Here is a 23,249-nt window from a genome sequence, read left to right on the forward strand (position 1 = left end):
ATCTTAGGGAATTAGGTGTTGAGACACCCCTACGAGCTTAGTAACTCGGGTTGCAGATACTGATACGTAGATAGTGCAATGTTTGATTCCCTTAAGCTTTTCTCCTTAACCCATGTAACAAGCTTTGGGCCAATAGCTCCCAAGTCAGTTGACTTTAGGGTATTAGGTGTTAAAACACCCCTTCGGGCTTAATTGCTTAGGTTAGGGAGGCTACGAAATCAAACTTATCTACGTTTTTATTATCATCATTTTTTTTTTTTTTTCTTTTTTTTTCTTCTTTTTTTCTTCTTCTTCTTTTTTTTTTTTTTGCAAATTATAGACTATCCCTATCCCTTAGTTGTTACCTTTAACAAAAGAACATAAATAATGTAATAATCCAATGTGCAACCCACAATCATATGTTAAAGTGTGTGTGTGAAAATGAAGGTTTACGAATACTTGTTAAATGAGTATATGAGCAGAATTAAGTGATAGCAATGCGAGAGTTTGTAAACCTGAATATTTCAAGAAGTATTCTAATAGGCCTTGTTATGAATATTGCAAATAACCATTAGAAAATGTTTACTAAGATGCGTTTCAAGAGTCATTCCCCCTTACTCTACCATCCTAGTAATAACAGTTTTGCCCAATGGTTTTTAAACAAAAACAGTTAGTTGGTTAGTTTTTTTTTTTTTTTAATTACTACTACCCTCTCCCCCCAACCAAAACGAGACATTGTCCTCAATGTTCTAAGGTAGAAAGATAGAGTATAGAAGACATCACCTGAAACAACGAACACTGACAAACCTGAAACACACTTAAACAAATATAAAAAATAACAGAACAAAATACTATGTTAGAAATAAAACCAAAAGACACAAGGATTCACAAACGAAGGCTCAAATCCAATCTAAGCTTTTTACGGCTTTCTGTAGTTGACCAATTGATGCGACTCATGGAAGGATCAATTACAGGGGTGAAAGATTGTAGTTTTTCGATCAATTGTTCAGCCGTAGCAGCAGAGATTATGATTTGTCGTGCCGAAGATGTTAGAAATTCCTGTTCCACAGCTTGATCAAGAAAAGACAACAAAGTATCATAAAAACCATTAACATTGAGCAAACCTATAGGTTTATGGTGAATGTGAAGTTGGGCCCAAGAGGAAATATGAAAGATCTCTTCCAATGTGCCCAGACCACCTGGTAAGGCAATGAAGGCATCAGCATGGTTAAACATTGTATTCATTCGATCAAACATTGTGGAGACCTGTAGTTCCTCTCCAATTGTTCTTCCAATGATGTCCCCTTTTGTTAAAGCTTCGGGGACGACCCCCAAAACTTGACTACCTCCTAAAAATGCAGCAATTGCCACACCCCCCATTAACCCAAGGCTGCCTCCCCCATACACTAAATGAATCTTTTTCTCAGCTAGTACCTGACCAAGATGATTTGCTGCTTCTAAAAAAGCTATTTCCTTCCCAGGACTGGATCCACTGAAAACACAAATATTTTTGATGTGATAACTTGAGGGACCTGCCATTTCTACACACTTCTATATCTGTCTAATGTAAGGGATAAGTAGAAATGAGGGGAAGGAAGAGAAGATTTTATAGATGAGAAATTGAAGATGCAATCATACCACCTATATGTAGGCCAGCTGGAGTCTCACACTCTTTCTCTCTCTTTATTTATTTATTTATTTATTTTGAAAAAGCATGTGTATGTACAGGTAGTTGTGATTGTGGCTCACATCTTCCCTTGGTTTTACGTCCAAGAACGGCTTAAACGCCCTCTATGGGTTGGGGATAGGCTTCCCATCCAGTTTTCTTAAAAACTGGCAAACAGGGTCTTTTTTAGTCAGATTCCCAAGACTAAGTCTATCATGTTCTTTATGAAAATGGGGCCATAAATCATGAATTGCACGATGCACATCTCCACTAGGATGCGTCTCAAGGGTCAACAAAAGATTATCTAAAGACCCCTTACTCAGGCCATCCTTAATGAATTGTATTTTATCTTCACGGTTTATAGATACCATTCCTAAAGAACGACATGTTGCATTACAAGTCCATCTGGCACATCGATGACAGACTTTCAGTCGTTTTGCACGACGTTTCTTTGCAAAAGTGCTTTTACCTGTTCCAGGCATGTGTGAAATGAAAGAATCGGAGGACTCACCTCATAATCGGACCTTTGCTTCAATCAGCCAGCGAATATCTTCAGGAATTCCATGATTCATCAACAACTTCAATCTTGCACACCTAGCACGGTAAATTTTTGTAATCGCATTCTGAGGCAGAGCGGGAAAATACTTTTTCAATTTTCAAGAGTGGTGTCCATTTTGAAATGAGAATTGGAGAAGAGATTCAAAGAAGAGAGAAAGAGCAAAGAATTGCACAAATATATACAGATATCAGTTATTATGGGAAACTGAAAGAACCGACTAAAGTCACGGAGTACCGTTATCCGCCTTTTGACCGGGGTGAGAGAAACTAACAAAACACAAAACAATGTGAGAAAACGAATCAATCTTTATATACAGGATCACTCAATTCAATAGAGTCATTTTCAACTGAAAAATTGTCAAAGTAGACTTTCAAACGATGTCCATTTACCTTGAAAACATTGCCATTCTTTGGATTCTCGATATCACAGGCCCCATATGGATACACATGTTTCACAATGAAAGGACCACTCCATCTTGATCTTAGTTTTCCAGGAAATAAATGGAGTCGAGAATTATAAAGCAAGACTTTTTGACCAACATTGAATGTTTTTCTCAATATTTTCTTGTCATGCAACTCTTTGATTCTTGCTTTATGAATTCTTGAATTTTCATATGCATCATTTCTTATTTCCTCAAGCTCATTTATTTGTAATTTTCAGTTGACCAGCATCATCAAGGTTTGAATTAAAAGCTTTAATAGCCCAATAAGCTTTATGTTCAAGTTCCACAGGCAAGTGACAAGGTTTTCCATAGACTAGTCTATAAGGTGACATACCTAATGATGTTTTATAAGCAGTTCGATAAGCCCAAAGTGCATCATTAAGTCTTAAAGACCAGTCTTTCCTATTAGGGTTTACTGTTTTCTCCAAGATTTGTTTGATCTCCCTATTAGCAAGCTCTACCTGTCCACTAGTCTGAGGGTGATAAGGGGTGGCAACTTTGTGAGTGATTCCATATTTCTTCATTAAAGACTCAAATGGCTTATTGCAGAAATGTGTTCCACCATCACTTATCATGGCTCGAGGGATTCCAAATCGACTTAAGATATTTTCTTTCAAGAATTTTATCACTGTTTTGTGATCATTGTTTCGACTTGGAATTGCCTCTATCCATTTTGAAACATAATCTACTGCGACTAATATGTACACGAAACCAAATGATGAAGGAAATGGACCCATGAAATCTATACCCCAACAGTCAAAGATCTCAATGACAAGAATAGGATTTAAAGGCATCATGTGACGTTTTGAAATAGATCCCACCTTTTGACAATTTTCACAAATCTTACAGAATGCATGTGAGTCCTTGAACATGGTGGGCCAGTAAAATCCGCATTGTAAGATTTTTGCAGTTGTCTTTCTTGATGAGAAATGGCCCCCACATGCCTCAGAATGACAAAATTTAATGACACTACTTACCTCATTGTCAGGAATGCATCTTCGAAATATTTGAGCAGGACAATATTTGAATAAATAAGGGTCATCCCAATAAAAGTTCTTTACTTCGTTCAAGAACTTTCTTTTGTCTTGGGTACTCCAATGAGCTGGCAATTGTCCTGAAACAAGAAAATTAACAATATTAGCAAACCAAGGCATCGTAGAGACAGAAAATAAAGATTCATCAGGAAAGTAGTCATCGATTGGTGTGATGTCAGATTTTGAATATGTTGTCAATCTTGACAAATGATCGGCGACAACATTTTCGGTGCCTTTCTTGTCTTTGATTGTGATATCAAATTCTTGAAGTAACAAAATCCACCGAACCAATCTAGCCTTAGAATCTTTCTTAGAAAGAAGATATTTCAATGCTGCATGATCACTGTAAACAACAACAGGTGAGCCAACAAGATAAGACCTGAATTTTTCACATGCAAATACTACTGCAAGTAATTCTTTTTCAGTAGTGGTGTAATTCATTTGAGCACTATTTAAAGTTTTACTTGCATAGTAAATCACATAAGGTTTCTTATCTTTTCTTTGTCCCAAGACAGCACCCACGGCATAATCACTAGCGTCACACATTATTTCAAAAGGTAAAGACCAATCAGGAGGTTGAATGATAGGAGCAGAAGTAAGCAAGTTTTTAAGTTTAACAAAGGCTTCTTCACAATGTTCAGTCCATTCAAAAATATTATCCTTTGTTAGAAGGTTGCTCAAGGGCTTAGATATTACACTAAAATCTTTGATGAACCTTCTATAAAAACCAGCATGTCCTAAGAATGATCTAACATCTTTAATGGATTTTGGTGTTGGCAAGTTAGCAATTAACTCGATTTTAGATTTGTCAACCTCAATTCCTTTTGATGAAACAATGTGACCAAGTACAATGCCGTTTGTTACCATAAAGTGACATTTTTCCCAATTCAGTACAAGATTCTTCTCTTCACACCTGCTCAAAACCTTTTCTAAGTTAGTCAAACAATCATCAAATGAATCACCAAAAATAGAAAAATCATCCATAAAAATCTCAAGAAAACGTTCAACCATATCACTAAATATACTAAGCATGCATCTTTGAAACGTGGCTGGTGCATTACATAATCCAAAAGGCATCCTTCGATATGCAAAAGTGCCAAATGGACATGTGAAAGTAGTTTTCTATCGATCTTCCAATGCAATTTCAATTTGGTTATAACCTGAATAGCCATCTAGGAAACAATAAAATTCATGACCTGCAACTCTTTCTAGGATTTGATCCATGAAAGGTAAGGGAAAATGATCTTTTCTAGTCATTGAATTAAGTTTCCTATAATCAATGCACATGCGCCAACCAGTAATAGTCCTAGTTGGAATTAACTCATTTTTTTCATTTGTTATCACAGTGACTCCAGACTTCTTAGGTACCACTTGAGTAGGACTTACCCATTTGCTGTCAGAAATAGGATAAATGATTCCATTATCTAGAAGCTTAATGACTTCATTTTTCACTACTTCTTTCATATTAGGATTAAGCCTTCGTTGCATTTCTCTAGAGGGTTTAGCATTTTCCTCCAAATAAATCCTGTGAGTGCAAATCAAAGGACTAATTCCTTTTATGTCAGCTATGGTCCATCCTAATGCATTTTTATGCATTTTCAGAGTTTGTAATAACTTACCTTCTTGCTGTGCATTAAGTTTGGAAGAGATTATTACCGGAAAAGTTTCATTTTCTCCCAAAAATGAGTATTTGAGATTGAGGGGTAACGGCTTCAAATCAGGTTTTGGTGGTTGAACACTTGAAGGTATTGGCTCAATTGATCGTGGCGGCAATTCCTCAATTTGTGGTCTCCAATTACTTGCCTTTGATTCTTCCTGAAAATAGATCATTTGCAAATCATCAGATTCATCAATCTCAATTTCATTGGAAGTGGTTTGAAATTGATCATGAACTAATTTTTCAGTAAAGTCCACTTCCTGTAAATCATTATCATCTCCAGGTTGCTTGCAAATGTTGAAAATATTCATCTCCAATGTCATGTTTCCAAAAGATAGCTTCATCAGTCCATTCCTACAATTAATCAATGCATTAGAAGTTGCAAGAAATGGACGTCCTAAAATAACAGGAAATGAATTACATGCTTCAACAGGCTGTGTATCCAAGACAATAAAATCCACAGGATAAATGAATTTATCGACTTGTACTAACACATCTTCAACTATTCCTCTAGGCACCTTTACAGATCTATCGGCAAGTAAAAGAGTCACAGAAGTTGGTTTTAACTCACCTAGATTGAGACTTTGAAAAACTGAATATGGAAGTAAATTCACACTAGCTCCAAGATCAAGTAAGGCTCTTTCAATTTTATGTTCTCCAATAAAGCAAGAAATTGTAGGACAACCAGGGTCTTTATATTTCAAAGCATTATTGTTCTGAAGAATGGCACTTACTTGTTCGGCTAAAAAGGCTTTCTTTTTCACATTCAGTTTTCTCTTCACAGTGCACAGATCTTTCAAAAATTTAGCATAAGAAGGAACCTGTTTAATAGCATCCAACAAAGGTATATTGATCCTTACCTGTTTGAAAGTTTCAAAGATTTCAGAGTTGTGATTGACTTTCCTTTGTTTAGTCATGGCATGAGGAAATGAAAGTGCTGGCGGAGAATCAGTCTTTTCTTTGCAATGATCAGATTCAACCCCTTCCTTACCCTCAGAGATTGATTCATCATTATTCTCACAAGGTTCAAGAATGGGTTTTTCAATAACCTTACCACTGCGAAGAGTGATGACTGATTTTACATGATCCATGTGTTGGCTTCCCGAACTACTTGCATTCGCATTGTATTGCCCCTTGGGATTTTGTTGTGGTTGAGATGGAAACTTACCTTTCTCTTGGAAACTGAGGGCAGATGTCAATTTTGCAAGAGTATCTTTAAAATCTGTCATGCTTTGAGCAAGTTGAGTGTTAATTGCCTCTTGCTTTTCCATAAATGCATGCAATGTTTCCTCAAGATTTCTTCTAGGAGGGGGAGCATAAGGAGGTGCATATCCATGAGAATTTTGGAAATTATGATGTGCTGGAAACGATGGCTGTGAAGTTTGAGCATTACTGTTCTCACTCTTCCAACTGAAATTTGGATGATTTCTCCAACCAGGGTTATATGTTTGCGAATATGGGTTATGGTTGGGCCTTTGAAAACTATTTAATGCATGGGCTTGTTCATGGAGACATTCTTTAAAAGAAGGTAAGGTTGGACAGTCATTGGTTGAATGTTCGTTGGTTTCACAGATTTGACATGCAATGTCTTGAACAGATTTTAGTTGACCACTCTTTTTTAATTCTAGTGCCTCAACCTTTCTAGCTAAAGATGCAAACTTGGCTTGGAGGTCATGATCTTCCCTAAGGTTGTACATACCTCCACTAGATGTACGAGGTTGGGTTTTACTTGGTGCCTCATAAGTACCTGTGGTGTCCCAATTTTGCGCATTTTCAGCTAGCAAGTCTAGGTATTCCATTGCTTCGTTAGGGTCTTTATCCTCAAAATTTCCATTGCACATCAATTCAACCATTTGCCTATCTCTAGGAGTTAACCCTTCATAAAAATGTGAAACTAATCTCCATGTTTCAAAACCATGATGGGGGCAAGTATTAAGTAAGTCTCGATACCTATCCCAACATTGATAAAATGTTTCTCCTGGTTTTTGAGAGAAAGTAATGATTTGTCTTTTGAAAGAGTTTGTTCTGTGGGATGGAAAAAACTTCTTTAAAAATTGTTGTTGCATTTCATCCCAAGCACGAATGGATCCAGGTCTCAAATTTTGTAGCCATGTTTTAGCTTTATCTTTTAATGAAAAAGGAAAAAGCTTCAATCTAATGGTGTTCATGCTACAATTTGAGTCATTATACGTGTTGCAAACCTCCTCAAATTCCCTTAAATGCAAGTATGGATTTTCTAAATCTAGGCCATGAAAAGATGGTAAAAGTTGAATAATGTCTGTCTTAAAATTAAAATGAGATGCATCAGGTGGAAAAACTATGCATGAGGGTGCACTTGTTCTTGTGGGATTCATGTGGTCTCTAAGAGTTCTAACCCGAATATTCTCATTATTCTCATTATGAAGTGATTGGTTATCTTCTTCAGCCATATTTTCTGAAAATGATGAGGATACCCTACAAAGTCTACCACTTAATGTACGTGACCACACTCTCATGCACGTGTAGGAGAATAAAAGGAAGAAGAAAATAAAAGAAAGAGAAACAAAACAAAAGAAACAAAGTTAGATACAAGAAAAAGAGAAAATAAAATAAATACTATAATTTGTACAAGAATTTACCTCCCCGGCAACGGCGCCAAAAACTTGACACGACCAAAAGATTGATGTCTTCTCCCAAGTGCAGGAGTGTCGAAGTAATAAATAACCCGGCAAGGCCGGGGTCGAACCACAGGGAGGTTAATTGTATAAATTATAGATAACAATAATACAAAAGTAACAATAACAACAACAACAACAATAATAATAATAACAGTGAAGAAGAAGAGGAAGAAGTCGATGAGAACTTTGAGATGAAAGATTAACGTAAGGATTAAACAATGATAACAACAAATGTCAAGGTTAGAGGATCCACTAATGGTACTTCAAACAAGTATAGTATAAACCCTTATTATTCAATTGGAAACCACACACAAGGAGGTTCCAATCAGATTATAAATTGTTAACATGATTACATTAGCTATCTTATTCGAATAATGCTAATACTTGTAAATGTTGTCAGGCATTCATGATTATAACTTATGTTAACAACAAATCAAGTTCCTTTCATAGCTCAGGTGTCGGTTATACCATACAGTATGGGCTATGAAAGTGCCAAGTATTTGTTGTACCAAGTGTTATACAACATAAATCTAGATTAACCATTTAACAAGCAAAGTATTAAAACTGAACAAGATAACAAATATAAAGCATGTTAGTATCCAACATTAAGGTCCATGTTAAGTTTATATTATACTTATTCTTACACCATTAGTGTACCCTTTTCACCTTGACATAATTAATTTAGCTAGACATAATGAAAGAAAGAAACATAAATAAACAAGTAAAGGAAATGAAAAGCATAAGCAAGAGATTAATATAAGCAAAACTTAAGCATTACAAAATATAAAGAGAGAGCAAAAGTATGATCTTGATCTGAAAACCAAGATGCCTAAATACATGGCAAATGCCTCCTTTTATAGGCCAAAATTCGGAACTATTGATTTGTTGACTAATTGATGAGTGGGTGGCCACATCTTGACTTGGTGACAATTCTTATCTTCTTGTCTGCCAAAAACATCATTGATGACGTCATAATTTGAACAAACTTGAATCATGAAAGTTCTAGGAAATTGTCTCATCTTTCCAGGGTAAAAATTTGAGATCATTTGGACTTCTAGAACTCGAGATATGGGCTGAACACTGAACAGTGTCTGGGCTGCAGGACAGATTCGGACTTCTTCGTTGTTGCTACAATTTGGACTTGAAAACGGCCTTTTTAAATCTTGGGCTCCACATGAAAGTTGTAGGTCTATGTCTTATCTTTCCATCCATATAAAATGGACCTAAATCCAAGATCTACAGCTCCAGATATGACCCAATTACCGAACAGTGTTCCGGTTTGGACTGCACCAGCATCTCTTTTCTAAGTTTGGCCATCTCTTTGTCCTTTCAATTTCAGTACTTCAACTCATCAATCAATTCTTTCATTTATGTGATAGGCCTGCATTTAAGATGAACATTTACCATAAATTAAAGGTATCTTATATAATTAGATATGTTATTATAAAACATGCTTTAGTTAAGGAGTTATTGATACTTTAAGTGCAAAATGATGATATAAAACCTTGATAAAAATGCACTTTTAAGTACTAATCAAGGAGCAACCTGCAACTGCCTTTTCTTTTTTATTTATAAAGTCTAGTTGTTACATGCTTAACACATTCAAATATCTTTCATTTTAGGAAGGTTAGTTTCTGGAATTTAATATCTGCTACTTTATCCTTGTTCACTAGAAGGTTAGAGCAAGCTAGGTCATATAAGAATAGATTCTATCGATCAGTTCTTGTTGCTTTCCTCTTGCTAGGCTAAGAGTTGAGTAGATCCTAGTGTGAGGACTTACCTTCAACTTCCTTACCTCATTGTAAGTTCTTCCTCTTCAAGGTTAGAGCAACCTAGGACAGAAAAGTCCTCTATTTAGAGATAAAGAAGGGCGTAAGCTTTTTGTACGTCGTATGCCTACCTTTTTTGAAACATTTTCAGTTGTTTTGGTAGATAGGGATGGAATTGTTAGAGCCGATGTTCCTTTTTGAAGGGCAGAATTGAAGTATAGTGTTGAACAAGTAGGTGTAACTGTTGAGTTCTATGGTGGTGAACTAGATGGAGTCAGTTATAGTAATCCTATTACTGTGAAAAACTATGCTAGACGCGCACAATTGGGTGAAATTTTTGAATTAGATCATGCTACTTTGACAATCTGTACAAGAGACAGTCGCTTCTTAATCGTAAAATACTTGCACAACTAGCTATATTAAATAGGAATTGCCTTTATCTAATTTCCAATGACATGATAAAATAAGGAGATTGGAAGGAATCTTTCGGAATGTTTGACTTTGACATGGAATTACTTGGAAAATAAATTCCGGGAAGGTAGAATAGAAATAAGTATGATAAAATATGATCAAGTAGTCAAACTGAACAAAAACATTCAATAAAGCTCTACGTCTTAGGTAAGGATAAAAGAGAGAATATTTACCCATCACTCGTTTCAAAAAGCTTGAATATTAACTTATTCATCATCTTCTTTTTCATTTCGACTAAGCAGTAAGAAGGGTCAGGTAAGAGGCAACTAACATGCTAACGGCAGCCTATTATGATTCGCGTGGCAAAGAGCCTGTGCTATCTTGCAGATGGTGTCCCTTAACAAATGGCCACTTTGTTCACCAATTTTACTCCCGGAGGCTTAGATAAAGAAAAAAAGAAAAGAAAACTTAGGGTTGTTGAAATATTGACCAAATCCTTAAGGAACTTTACAAACTTGTTGTAAATTCCATAAAAATGCAAAGAAATACAAATTTTTTTTCTAAAATATTTTCTTTTTTTTATAAATAAAATACAATTTTTTTTGTAAGGACTGAGTCGTATGCAACAAGTAGAAATAATCTTTTTTTCATATGCAATTAAAACATTGGATTAATTAAATTTTTTCTTTTCCTTTTTTTTAACAATTATTTAACACAAAATAAAATAAAATGCAAATAAACACACCCCCTTTATCACTAATTACTCATAAACCCAAAAATTACACATGTTTACAAACCCTTAAAAATTCAAATTCTAAAAATAATTTTAAACACACATTGAAAATTAATTTTTTTTTGCAAAATGGTCTTTTCAAAGGTTGGAAATAGGTTAGAGAGATTGCTGGGAACTCATTAAGCACACTAAAAGCTTTTAGAATTGCTGGAACAATGGTGGCACGTGGGTGTCACGCATCGCCGCCATTGGTGGCACGTGGTTGCACATGCTGTCACCTTTGAAAAGGGAAATTTGGTGGATCAGGAGAAGAGTTTCCTCCTCTTTCTTCTTGTGTTGGTGATGTATCCAACTTTCAACAGCAAAACAAAAAAAAATCACACAACATAGTCAATTGAATTATTTGTTAGATTTGTTCTTATCGGTTAATTAACTTCTTATACTGTTTCTTCTTCACAAGCCATTGTTGTTTAGGTGTTGCTGAGGAGAAATTGGTAAGACTAGAAAGGAATAGGGTGGCTCATGATGTTGGTGGTGTTACTTCCCTGTGTGGTGGTTGGTGTTACTCCTCTGCTACCACCGATGGTTGAAGATAGATGACGATGAGAGTAAAATGAAGGAGCTATGGTTCATGACGCAAATAAAGGGATTTTTATGGGTGGTGTTGGTTTCAGTTGGTTAGGAGAAAAACCGTGAGGGGGTTGTTTTAATGGTGACCGACACTGTTGGTGGTGACAATCATAAGTGTTTGTCTTTCAAGGGCTGATATGGGAGGGTCACAACTTTTGGTTTCGAGTGGTTGTCTTGAGAGTGTTTTTTTTTTTGGGACAGGAGAGATGGTGCTTGGATGTAGGGAGAATGATTAGCGATGGTGAGGGAGAGAAAATGTGTGGTAACCGGCGATGGGGAAGAAAAAAAGAGAGAGTAAGGAGCAGTATTTGTTGGATGTTGCTTGGTTCTCGGGTGGTGGTGTCGACGTTGATGACAACTGGAGGGGGAGGTAATAGTTTGACAATGATGAAGAAAAAGGTTGATTGTGATGGAAGGCTTGGTTCCCTTTGTTTCAAAATAATTCACTCTTCTTTCTTTATTTTTTTTATGGTGGAGTGTGCTGGACTAGAAGGTCCATAGTGTGGCACACTATGTCTTCTTCCTTTGGTTAATGGTGGTTGATGCCATTTGTCCCCCTCTTTTTGACAACGCACACACTCAATTTATATTGTAATTTGTTTGGCTTAAAGGCAAAACAAAACAAAATCAACCATTGGATTTCAAAAATTAATCTCTACCACTTATTTGATTTTTTGCTGCTTTGTAAGAATAACTTAAAGGCAAAACAAAGAAATATAAACCATTGGATTAAGAAAATTGATTGTGGACCATCTAATTAAAAGTTAGTTAGCTTAGTGAGAGGGTTTTCAATTTTAAAATTGGTCATCTTCCTTCCATAATTATAATTGTATCACTAAAATATAAATGCATTTTTTTTCTTTCTTTATTTTTTTTGTGTTTTGACTTTTGAAAAAAGGCAACATCAATATCAATTCAATGAGCACGTTAAAAACTGAATGCGTCAAAAGTAGATTTTTGATTTAAATTCCTTGGAAAAGATGCTGAAAATGATGCAAATACATCAAGAACATGTTTTTTAGATTTTTTGCTGGCTTTTTTTTTGCTATTTTTTTCATGTTTTTTTAATTTGAAAATGGTGTCAAAAATTAGATTGCAACAATTGGCATAAATTATTTCAAAGAATAGGTAGAAGCTGTACCTTTAAGAAGGTAACCTAGGTTAAAGTGAAAAAATTTATAAAACAGAATATTGTGGCAAGGTTTGGAATTCCAGACTTCATAACCATGGATAATGCTATGGTATTTATAGGGGGATTTGCTCTGGTTAATTCAACCCCTTGCTATGCTCGAGCTAATGGGCAAGTAAAGTCAACAAATAAGATTTTAAAATTAAATTTACAGAAGATGATTACTAACAATTCTAAGGAGTGACATGAATTTTGATGGATGTATTTTGGGCTTATAGAACTTCACTTAGGACTGTAACAGGAATAACACCCTATACTTTAATGTTTGGCCATGAAGCGGTATTACCTTGCAAAGTGAATATTAAGTCTTTAAAAGTAGCATACCAGAACCGATAAACAAGAATTCAATACCAAAATGCAATGATGCAAGAGTTAAGGGATCTATATAAGAAAAGAAGTGATGTTTTGAACAATTTGCAAACAAAAAAATTATAAGTTCAAAAAGCATATAATAAAAAAGTGAAGAAACAAGGATTCATGCAAGGGGACCTAATCTGGAAAGTAATTTTTCCCATTGGAGTAAAGGATAGGCAATTTAGAAAATAATCATCAACTTAAGAAGGATCTTTCAAAATAAATCAAATATACTTTGGAAATGCCTACTTGCTAGAAAGTATAGATGGAGAAATACATACAAAAGTTACTAATGGAAAATATCTAAAAAAATACACATCATCCATATAAGAGGCTAACAAAGAGGTTTTCAAATATAAATATCCTAAAATATAGGAGTAGTTTCTCAACATTACACACACACACACACACATTATATATATATATATTGGGTAGCAAAGACAAACTCCCTCCTTGCATGGAAGCTAGTTAGCTCTTTTGAAAACCCACGTAAGGCCTTCTTTTCTTGTGCAATTTATTGTCTAACAACCAACAACTTACATTCCAGAGTAGCCGCCTATCTTCAATCTATTTAAGCTTTAGTTGGGAAGACTCTTTGGACTCCATAAGCACCAAAAAGTTGCAATTCATGTCAGATAGGTTGGGGGCATCAACAAAAACAAAGAGCATATCTTGAAGGCACATGAGGTGTGTCTTAATTACTTTCAATATAGATAGGTTGGGGTGCTCCACCAACTTTGAAATTATTAATCATAGCAATAAAGACACTTGATTTTTGTCACAAAGTTTAAGGCTAGGAGATTTTAACATACCTAGAAAAAGGGGTTACTATGAATTCTTCCTCTCCACATAACAAGAAAGACCATAATTGATTATATATATATAAGGATAAGTAAAAATTGACTTAAATAATAAAAAATATAACATTAGACAATTACTTTAAAGGACTAGACCTAGTGTGAAAACAATTGAAGCTGGAATCCCATAAGGTCAACATTACAGACAAAATAATAAGGTTCATATGAGGGAGATGATTTAAATTAAAATCAAAACAAATATCTATTCGTTGTTTCTTCCACTTTGCTCTAATAGATATATCCTTTAATAGAGAGGCATAAAGGTCATTTACAATGATAATTAGAGAAGGCCATGATTTGGTTGGGTTACCTTTTTATTTGGAAACAAACTCCTAATTAATTTGGGAAGGGTCAGTCAAATGAAAATGAAAAGGGATGTTGTGGTTGGAAAAGTTTAAAATTGCCTTGTTGATAGCGAGAGGGATTCTTGCTGTGTCTAGATCCACTTGAACAACTAATATATATTAGGGTTGATCATCTAGGTTTGTCATAGGTTGGAAAGATATAGTTTTTTGACATAAGAGTTAAGAAGTTTAAGGTAAAAAATACCTTTTGTAAAGAATCAAGTAAGAATTCTTTAAGGGATGTTATAATCCATCTATGGAGATAGAAAGTAGGAACATGATCCATGGTGAAAGTGACTGCTTGATTGAGGGTTTACTCTTGGTTGATTGCTATGATGAGGAAGACAAAAGGTAAAACGTAAAAGAGGGATAATAATAAAAATGAGTAAAAGGGTATGTGAACAAGAGTAAATAAAAAAAAAATTTAGTTGGACTTAAAATTCAAATTCAAATTCATTTTGAAAAAAGTGTCCATCATTATTCTATCATTCATATATGGTAAACAAAAATGAATGTTGAGATAGATTTGATGTAAAATTCAAAATTTAAATCTCAACATACTCATTAATTAAGATTACGCATTTATTTTTATTCACTAATAGGTAATCTTTTTTTAGGATAAGTGTTATATTATAAATTTGTATGGAAAATAGATAAAGAAAGTTAGAAGATAACTATCTGCATATAATTTGATAATTAAGAGAAACTTAAAAGACAAGGGTCACCACATATATAGAATAAGGAATGTGTACATAAGCAAGTATAATAAGTCACGTAATTAAAAGGCATCAATAACTCTTGTGGACATGAGATCGCGGAAAGAACTTTGAAAGATGGGAAGTTATTAACAATTGATAAACAGTTAGTCGAGAACCTTAAAAGGTGGGAGGTTATCGGTAGTTGACATCACTTGATTGATTATACAAGGTGGATTGCAAGGAACAACTTAAAAACAACTCAAGAATTCAACAAAAATTCAAATCACTACATCTCGATTTTATTAAGTTCTTAGAATCTTTTAAACCTGAAACCTGTAGGCAATATAATAGCATACGATAAGTTTGTAGATGATAATCAAGTAAGCTTTCAATTTTCTTTGTAATCAGTAGACTTGCAATTTCAATTTTGTAAACCAAAAATACCAAAATTGATGTTCCATTATCTAGGATTTTCAATTTGTGGATGTAATCATAGCATGAATCATTTTATGAATATAAGTATTTATTTTCTAAGTTATTGAATTTATTTTACATTCAAGTTATTTTAATTATTTAATTACCTCTTTAGTTGAGCTATTATTTGTGTGGAAGTGGACTTAATTATATTAATACTCGTGTAACTCTGCAATATAAATTTGAAATTACGTGAGTGAGTAGATCAAGAACTAAATCTAGAGTTTAAACCAATTAGCTTAAAACTCTTATCTTAAATCGCAAGGTCCTCACATACACAAAAGAATCTACATCTAAGAGGAACCATCCTTCCCAATCTGTCACCACCCTTGCATGATTTAGCGATATCCCCGATTATGAAAATTTTGGATCCATATTATGTTTTTCTAAGGGGACTTTGGAGTTTTTTGTGGCTAGGCTTTACAGAGAACAGTAGAGCCTACCTGCTGGGATCTTAATTTTTGCAATTTGTGGAGAACATCTGAAGAAGTGAAGATTGATCGTGGTTGTGCATTAGCTATTCCTCCTATTTGTATTTCCAACGTTTATGAGTTCACATCACTACATCAGTCTCAACTTTGCAAACTAGTGACAAAGGTACTATGTGCCATGAAATCTCATTGGAGACCTCTTATGGCAAACAGGATTAAAAAAATGTTCGTTTTGGAAAGAAAACTATTCTTTATTCCAGAATCACTTTGGCAATATCGACTCCCTATACTATATCTACCGTCAAAAATTGTTCAATGAACTTTCGCATTCTCGCAAGTTTCTAAAAAATTGCCTCGGAGCTGCCCTTTTTCCGTAAAAGATTCACATTCGAACACAATTTCTTCTTCGCAGCCCATGAAAATTATTATATGCACACTACCCTCATGATTTAAAGCAAAAGGTGCAGATCGTTTCCTTCGATAATTGGATAATTTTTAACAAGCAACTCTAGCTTGTCACCGTTAAGGTAACCACACATAAATGTCTTGGAGAGTTTCAAAGTTCTGTTGAAATTGTGTTCCCACAAATGGAAGTTAAACACACAATGGAACATTAGTTCTGTTTTCTTCCTTTAGCATTTTTTTTTCCAGATTAACTTTCATGTTTCAAAACAAAGTCTCTTTATGATCCAATTCGAAGTAGTCATTTCATAACCATTCAGGTGGGGTTCATAAATTATTTTCTCGCAACTTCTTTTAATGTATTGCAACTCAGGTTGTGAAAGCCCGACCTCCAAATCTTTTTATTATTTTTTGAAGTGTCTTAGCTTAAATAGTGTGTAATGCGTTGCAAAAGCAATGGTTAAAGTAATTATCCAATCGGACTTTAAGCATTTCGTTGATTGTCACCGTTCATGTGTGTGGAAGGGAATGCATAAAGAGATGTGAAAGATTGAGAATTCGTCGAATATTCTTTCAAGCCTGGATGAAGCTTTGAGACCAGAAAGTAAAAAAGAAATCCCACCAACGCCCTGGATGAAGCTTTTAGACCAGAAAGTAAAAAAGAAATCCCACCAACGCTATGTTGGAATGGTCGATAGTTTGAAGAAAGCGTCAATATATGCTTCCTCGCTAGTTTGAAGAAAGCGTCAATATATGCTTCCTCGCTTTTACAAGCATATTAACATAAAAATACATGCGATTGAAGATTTTGCGGCACAACCAGTCTTTCAATCTCTCCTTATTCTTATTCTTTGTTTTCCATACTGTTAAAGGACGAGTCTACATGAATGAACAACACCTCAAAAGTCTATGGGGGCTATCATAATCCAAAGTTGTGATATCATACACACGCAATTAATTTGAGACACCATAAATTAATAAAAAACATGAATTATATTATACTATTTATCTATGCCAATTCTCTTCATACAATAAAAAATAATCACCATTCTTTACCCAGTAATAGTTAGACGAGGGTTATTTTTTTAAAAGAGATGAGATTATAGTTTTAGGGTAAAAGGTGTAAAACTTTAATGAACTACTTACTAGTCAAAGATCTATGAAGAAAAAAAAAAAAGTCTCCCTTTATTTTTTTCTTCAATTTTAAAAGTTAAGATACGAGAATCATGCGCATCTCATCTGCTTGAGCTAATAACACTAATTGGATGAAAACTATCATGCTTCACCTACTTGGTCATGCAAAACTATCTGTATATTCCCCAACTTTCTTTATCCCTACATTATTTAACATGTAAATATCTTTTGTATTTTTGCATTGCTTACTATTTTTACACCTTATTACTTGTATAAATCATGATACATTCATCAATTTTTAGAGCGTTACAATTCCCTCTAAATAGCAATTTTGTCCCAAAATCTCAGTGTTCAAAACTCAAATCCAGCTCCGAGTATTAGTCTTTTGTTCTTATGTTTTGTTTCCAAAGCCGTGGCTACCCCAATTATATGGTGAAATTGAATCCAAAACATTCATGATCGTTCTTAATTCCCACAAGAAGGTTCCTGTAGTTCTTGGCCAGAAGAAAGGGCAATGCCAAATGCACAAAAGGGTAATATACCTTTGGAACAGTTGTCCTCACATCAGAAGTGTTGTCACTCCACTGAAGGGGGAGAAAAAAAAAACGAAAAAAAGAGAGGCAAACGGGCATTCCATTTTGAGAATTAATGACCCATGAAATAAATCAAATTCCTTGATCGCAAGAACATGATTCTAAAAACTGGCCAGTTCAAAATAGGCGTCCAAACCCAATTCCATATGAGAAGCCAGTCCTTGGCAATACAGCAACAACCCAAGCCTGTTTACATGTCATCATCATCAACTAAATTTACCGATTTCCATCTTCTTCTTGATTGCCTTTTGACCATGATATATAAATGTATCCAGTATGCCAGAAACAGTGAAAACACCTGGAGTATAAGAATAGTCAACCATTATTAACACACCTAATCATGAAATATATCAATATAAATGCACAAAAAAATAAAAAATGCCACAGATTTGAGAACTTTTAATCATTGTTTCTTGAATCTGTTGTTTCAAAATGCAAAACGGACATTACTTTTCTTTTCCTATACATTAACCTTAGATTCTATCAAACCTATGCCGCAAGTTATGAAAAAGAGCAACACAAGTAAAAAAGGGAGTGGGAGCATCGATTGGATTTTTTGAGAAGAAATAAAGTATTACCTCCAACTATGGCACACACATTTGTTAGGAAGTGTAAGAACGAAACATGTTCTTCTGTGAAAGTCACCTGCAAAATGCAAATCAGATGTAATCACTAGACCAAAAAACCTCTGAAGTGAAAAATTCAGTGACTTGCGCTAACTCTTGAGCTCATTTAGTAGGCTAAAAAAAAGCCTACCTTAATTGGAGAAAGGTCATAAAAGAAGAAAACTCCTGGAAGGGACTGAAGGCGACCTATGTCTGTGCCCCTAAAATGTTCAGTCACAGAAAACTGGAAAAAAGAATTAAAACTTGTTATATCACTTTAGATGATTTGAGACAACATATCAATGAACACTTATTGGACTGTGATCACACCTGATTTGACTGGATAGTGTGTCCACTCACATCTGTGTATACAGTAGGTACTACCTGCAAAATAAAGCCCGTTTGGGTAAAATGCTCGAGAACTGATTGCATTTCCTTAATTATTACCACTAGAAAGGAGAGGTGACACAAAGAAACAGGAGAGGCATTTGTCCTGAAGAATAACCTTGATGAAATACTGGTACATCCCACTTGGTGTTTCTTGTGTCCATTGCACACTGAAAGTTACAAAAATGAGTTTGACATTCCAGCACATACAATTTAATACACAGGAAAGAGGATAAACAAGTCAATCTTCAAGCCCAACAAATGGGTAGATGAAACCAGGATGCATGGAGAAAATTACCCATCAAGAGGATTAACAACACCTGGAAAATATTCTCCGAAAGTCAGCCTATTAATCTTGTGAGTTATCTGTATCACATTGTTCACATTAATCAGATGGTTTGTTTAACATAGCATGATGAGCAATTAAGAAGTGATTGATAAGTTCATATTCCTTGGCAGACACAAGTTCAGTAATTGATATTCAACAGAGATGGCCAGAAGAAGTAGAATCATGGCTTACATTAAAACTATCCTTCTGAAATGCCAGCAGATCATGCACGTGAACACCAGATTGCTGAAAACTCTTCCCAGGTGCAAAATGAAAATTTCCAGCCACCTTATTAACTTCTAAGAATCCATAAATGTTGCATCCTTCACCCTCTTCATCTTTGATCTTTTGGAGAAATCCCTCTCTTTTGCACTGAATGTTACATGTAAATCAGAAAAAAAACCATAATTAGAATAAATGAAAATATTTTTGTTGTAATTTGTTATTCAAGGAGAGCAGATGCTAAGATTTTAGATTGATGCACCACCAGAAGTCATCAGTTCACATATGGAATGAGAAATCTCAAGACAGACAAACACAAGACAACATTCAGACGCAGCCACACAACACAAAAACATAGCCTGTAGCTCAAACTTGGAAGTATTCCCAGGCAACACCAGTACTCAAAATTCATAGTTGATAGTATTGAATATTTTCAGAGCATCGAGAGATAGATTTTCTATCATGTTAGTGGTGTTGCAGCTAATAATTGTGCAGGAATCGCCCACTACAATACTACTATTCATTATCCCAAAAGGAGGAAGAAAGGGAGATGGAAACCTAAACGTTAATTTTTCTTGGTTACTGGTACAAAGTAAACGACAGCAGGAAAGGCCAACGATGAAGCATTAGGAATATTGCCAATTAAGATACCAATCAGAGAATCATAAAGTTAACATATGCAAGAGTCTTAACTGCATTCATTCAGTTTGTTCTTGAAAATTGAATCTAGAACTCCAATAAATAGTGACACAATAAAGTACCTGGTCCATTAAATCCGGATTTGTCACCGCCCAACCTTTCTTTCGATATGCTTCACGAACGTCCTCACAAGAATTACAGCAGTCTTCATCTGACTGCAATACAAAAGGAGATATAATGGGGAGTAAAACTACGGGTTAGATAAAGAATATAATAGACACGTGACTGTTCTTAGTTGCAAGGAGACGAATTCTGATTTTATCCCAAAGGAACTAGAAAGACAAAATACAGGCTGCTACAAAGAAAATAACACATTAGATAAATAATGGAGAAACTAAGGTCTGCCAGTTGCACAATAAAATCAGAAGCAGCTAAATAATTATTACTAGAAGCAGCTAGTTTGATAAGATGCATTTAGCCAACAAACATAACACAAGAATAGAGTGAAAAAGCATTCCAGAAAGTAAACGTGTCCAGGTGAACAAAAATATTAGAGTTCTGAGTAGATTGTCCCACATGTATGCAGTTTAATAATAAATACGAGATGAGACGGTTATTTCTTAGCATTGATGCTAGACAAACTTACCGCTTCCGCACCATAACAGGAGCCACAGTATGTCTCGTTGTGCTCAAGCCTGCCACCATGCCTCTGCAAAGGCTTTTCAATCTGTGCCAAGCACGAAAAGGAGTCAAGCGCGAGGAGGGGGAAGGGGAGGGGATGGGGAGGGGGATGGGGATGGGGTACAAGTTGTTAAGAGTCCAAGAATGATATTGTCAACAGCGGAGTAAAGAAAGAAATAGCCAAATTGCACTTATGAAAACAATGGAGAATTATAAACATTGCTTGAAGATCAAGGAGATGAAGGAGAAAAAGCTCCTCTGAAAGAAAGCACAGCCTAACATTTCTATTTTTCTACCCCTGGCTTGTAAAATACAATTAGATCCAACTAATCTCCACAAAGCCACAAGACAAATAAAACACTTACAATCAGCTATCTATATCTCCGACAAAGGACACCGATGTCAGATAGTCAAGCTTACAGTGAGCCAATGGCAAAACAGAGCCCCCCTTGAATGATACCAAGCCTAAACTTCTATCATGCTATGCATGCTTTTTTTCTTTGTGAGTGTTAAGCAATACATGCTTTCAAAAGACAGGATTGGTTCTTTTCGCTGGTAATTTATTTTCATTTTTAAACCCTAGCTCGGCTCCTCAAATGACTCAGAAAAACAAAGATAGATTCTCTTCTGCCATTCACATCAGTCATAGCACATATTAACATAACCCTAAAACTAGCAGAGATGAGCTTTGAGTAGACAAAATACTGCTGATTACGTGATGAATTCACACAAAAATTAGCACTCGAAAAAAATCAAAGTTAATTGCTCAAACTCAGATCAATTCACAGATCACAAACAATGATTTTTTTAACATAGAAAGTTTAAGCAAAACTGAATACCAACCTTAGGGGCACCAATTCCATCTTGCCGCGTTTCTATGACATTTCCATGAAAATCTAGTCTTTTCTTAATTATATCATGTTTCTGCAAGGCATCAAAAACAGAAAATTTAAAACTTGGGAAACAACCAGGTCAAGAGCATGAAGCGAAGCGAAGCATATGCATGCAAGTATAAAAGAAAAAAGGAAAAAAGGTGAGGTCTTATGGTACATACTACATCAAGATGTTGCTCTCCACTAATATCCATGGCATCAAGGCTAAGAATAGAGCACGGAAGAGCGGGGAACGTGACATCAAACTGCAGTTTAAAGAATCACATGAATCAATTACTAGAGCAATTCATCCAAGCAAAGCGTATCAGGACCAATTGATACACATTGAAAAGAACATTACATTGATACGTAGAGTTTCTCCTCTCGAAGTATCCACCACTAGTTTTGTTTCAGTTACCGCATGAAGATATAATCCTGCAAAAATAAATTTAACAAAAATAAGAACACCAATAAACACAACAAACAGTACAAAATTTGAAAATAAAATAAAATAAATCCAACAAAAACCTAAACCCCATCCCATCAATTTCTCAAAAACCAATCATCAAAGCTACCATACTCAAAGACGAATAATAAGCATAAATAAAAAAAGAGCAAAAACAGTAAACATACGGAGCTCGGAGAAGAAGAGGAGAAACATAACGATAGAGGAAGCGAGAGTGATAACGCCACCGGAAAGCGTACGGCTGTAGAAATCCTCGTTGATTTTTGGATATGCATCCAAATTCCTTAGCTTGCTCATTAACCCCTCCATTTTCTCAATACTTAGATCGATACTTCTTTTTGTATTTCTTATTCGTAACCTAATCTATGGGTTTTTTTTCTATACAAACCCAAGATTTCATTTATTTAGGTATAAAGAGAAGGTGCAAATCTAAATTATGAGCTGCTTATACGCCTCGCCTCTTCGATCTTATTGGTTTACCAAGGAGGAGGCGTTGAAGGATTTTTGAGATCTCTCTCTTGTTTCTTTTCTTTTCTTTTCCCTTTCCTTCAACTTTCACCGATACGGATACGTATGTCCCGCGGGCGGTAATTACGCTCTACGGATAAGTGCTCTTCTTTCTTTCTACATGCATCCATTTTTTTCGTCTTTGTTTTTTTTTTTTTTTTTTGTCTTTCACGTCTAATTGTGTGCTTGACAACGTGAAAATGTGTGATAATATATATATATATATATATATATATATATATATATATATATAAAAATGAATTGGAATTATAAAAAACATTAATTTAATATTTTTTAAGAAAAAACAATTTAAAAAGAATTTTGAAATATAAAAACTACTATAATATGACATTAAAACCCCTTCTAATTATTTCCTTTTTTACCATATTTTTAAATGTTTTTAACTATTTTTTGTTTTATAAATTTTCCTCATGCCATAGAGTTTATATATATATATATATATATATAAACAAGAATTCATTGAAGTGAAATCCAAGTCATCTAGTTCATTTTTCACATCATTAGTTTT

The 23,249-nt window shown here is 34.8% G+C and overlaps 1 protein-coding gene across 1 annotated transcript; it reads right to left on the minus strand.

Moving 5' to 3' along the window:
* Positions 1–18,056: 18,056 nt before the first annotated feature.
* On the minus strand, positions 18,057–22,786 carry LOC133695469 (uncharacterized). Its single transcript, XM_062117483.1, has 13 exons — positions 22,381–22,786; positions 22,109–22,182; positions 21,930–22,013; positions 21,719–21,799; positions 20,841–20,921; positions 20,317–20,409; positions 19,526–19,705; positions 19,304–19,371; positions 19,124–19,175; positions 18,949–19,002; positions 18,770–18,862; positions 18,592–18,658; positions 18,057–18,311 (listed from the first exon to the last, which is right to left on the minus strand). Exons 1-13 carry the CDS (start codon positions 22,520–22,522, stop codon positions 18,220–18,222), a joined length of 1,161 nt encoding a protein of 386 aa, XP_061973467.1. The 5' UTR covers positions 22,523–22,786; the 3' UTR covers positions 18,057–18,219.
* Positions 22,787–23,249: the final 463 nt, after the last annotated feature.

The sequence above is a fragment of the Populus nigra genome, chromosome 5, assembly GCF_951802175.1.
Source record: "Populus nigra chromosome 5, ddPopNigr1.1, whole genome shotgun sequence".
NCBI classification, from domain to species: Eukaryota; Viridiplantae; Streptophyta; class Magnoliopsida; order Malpighiales; family Salicaceae; genus Populus; species Populus nigra.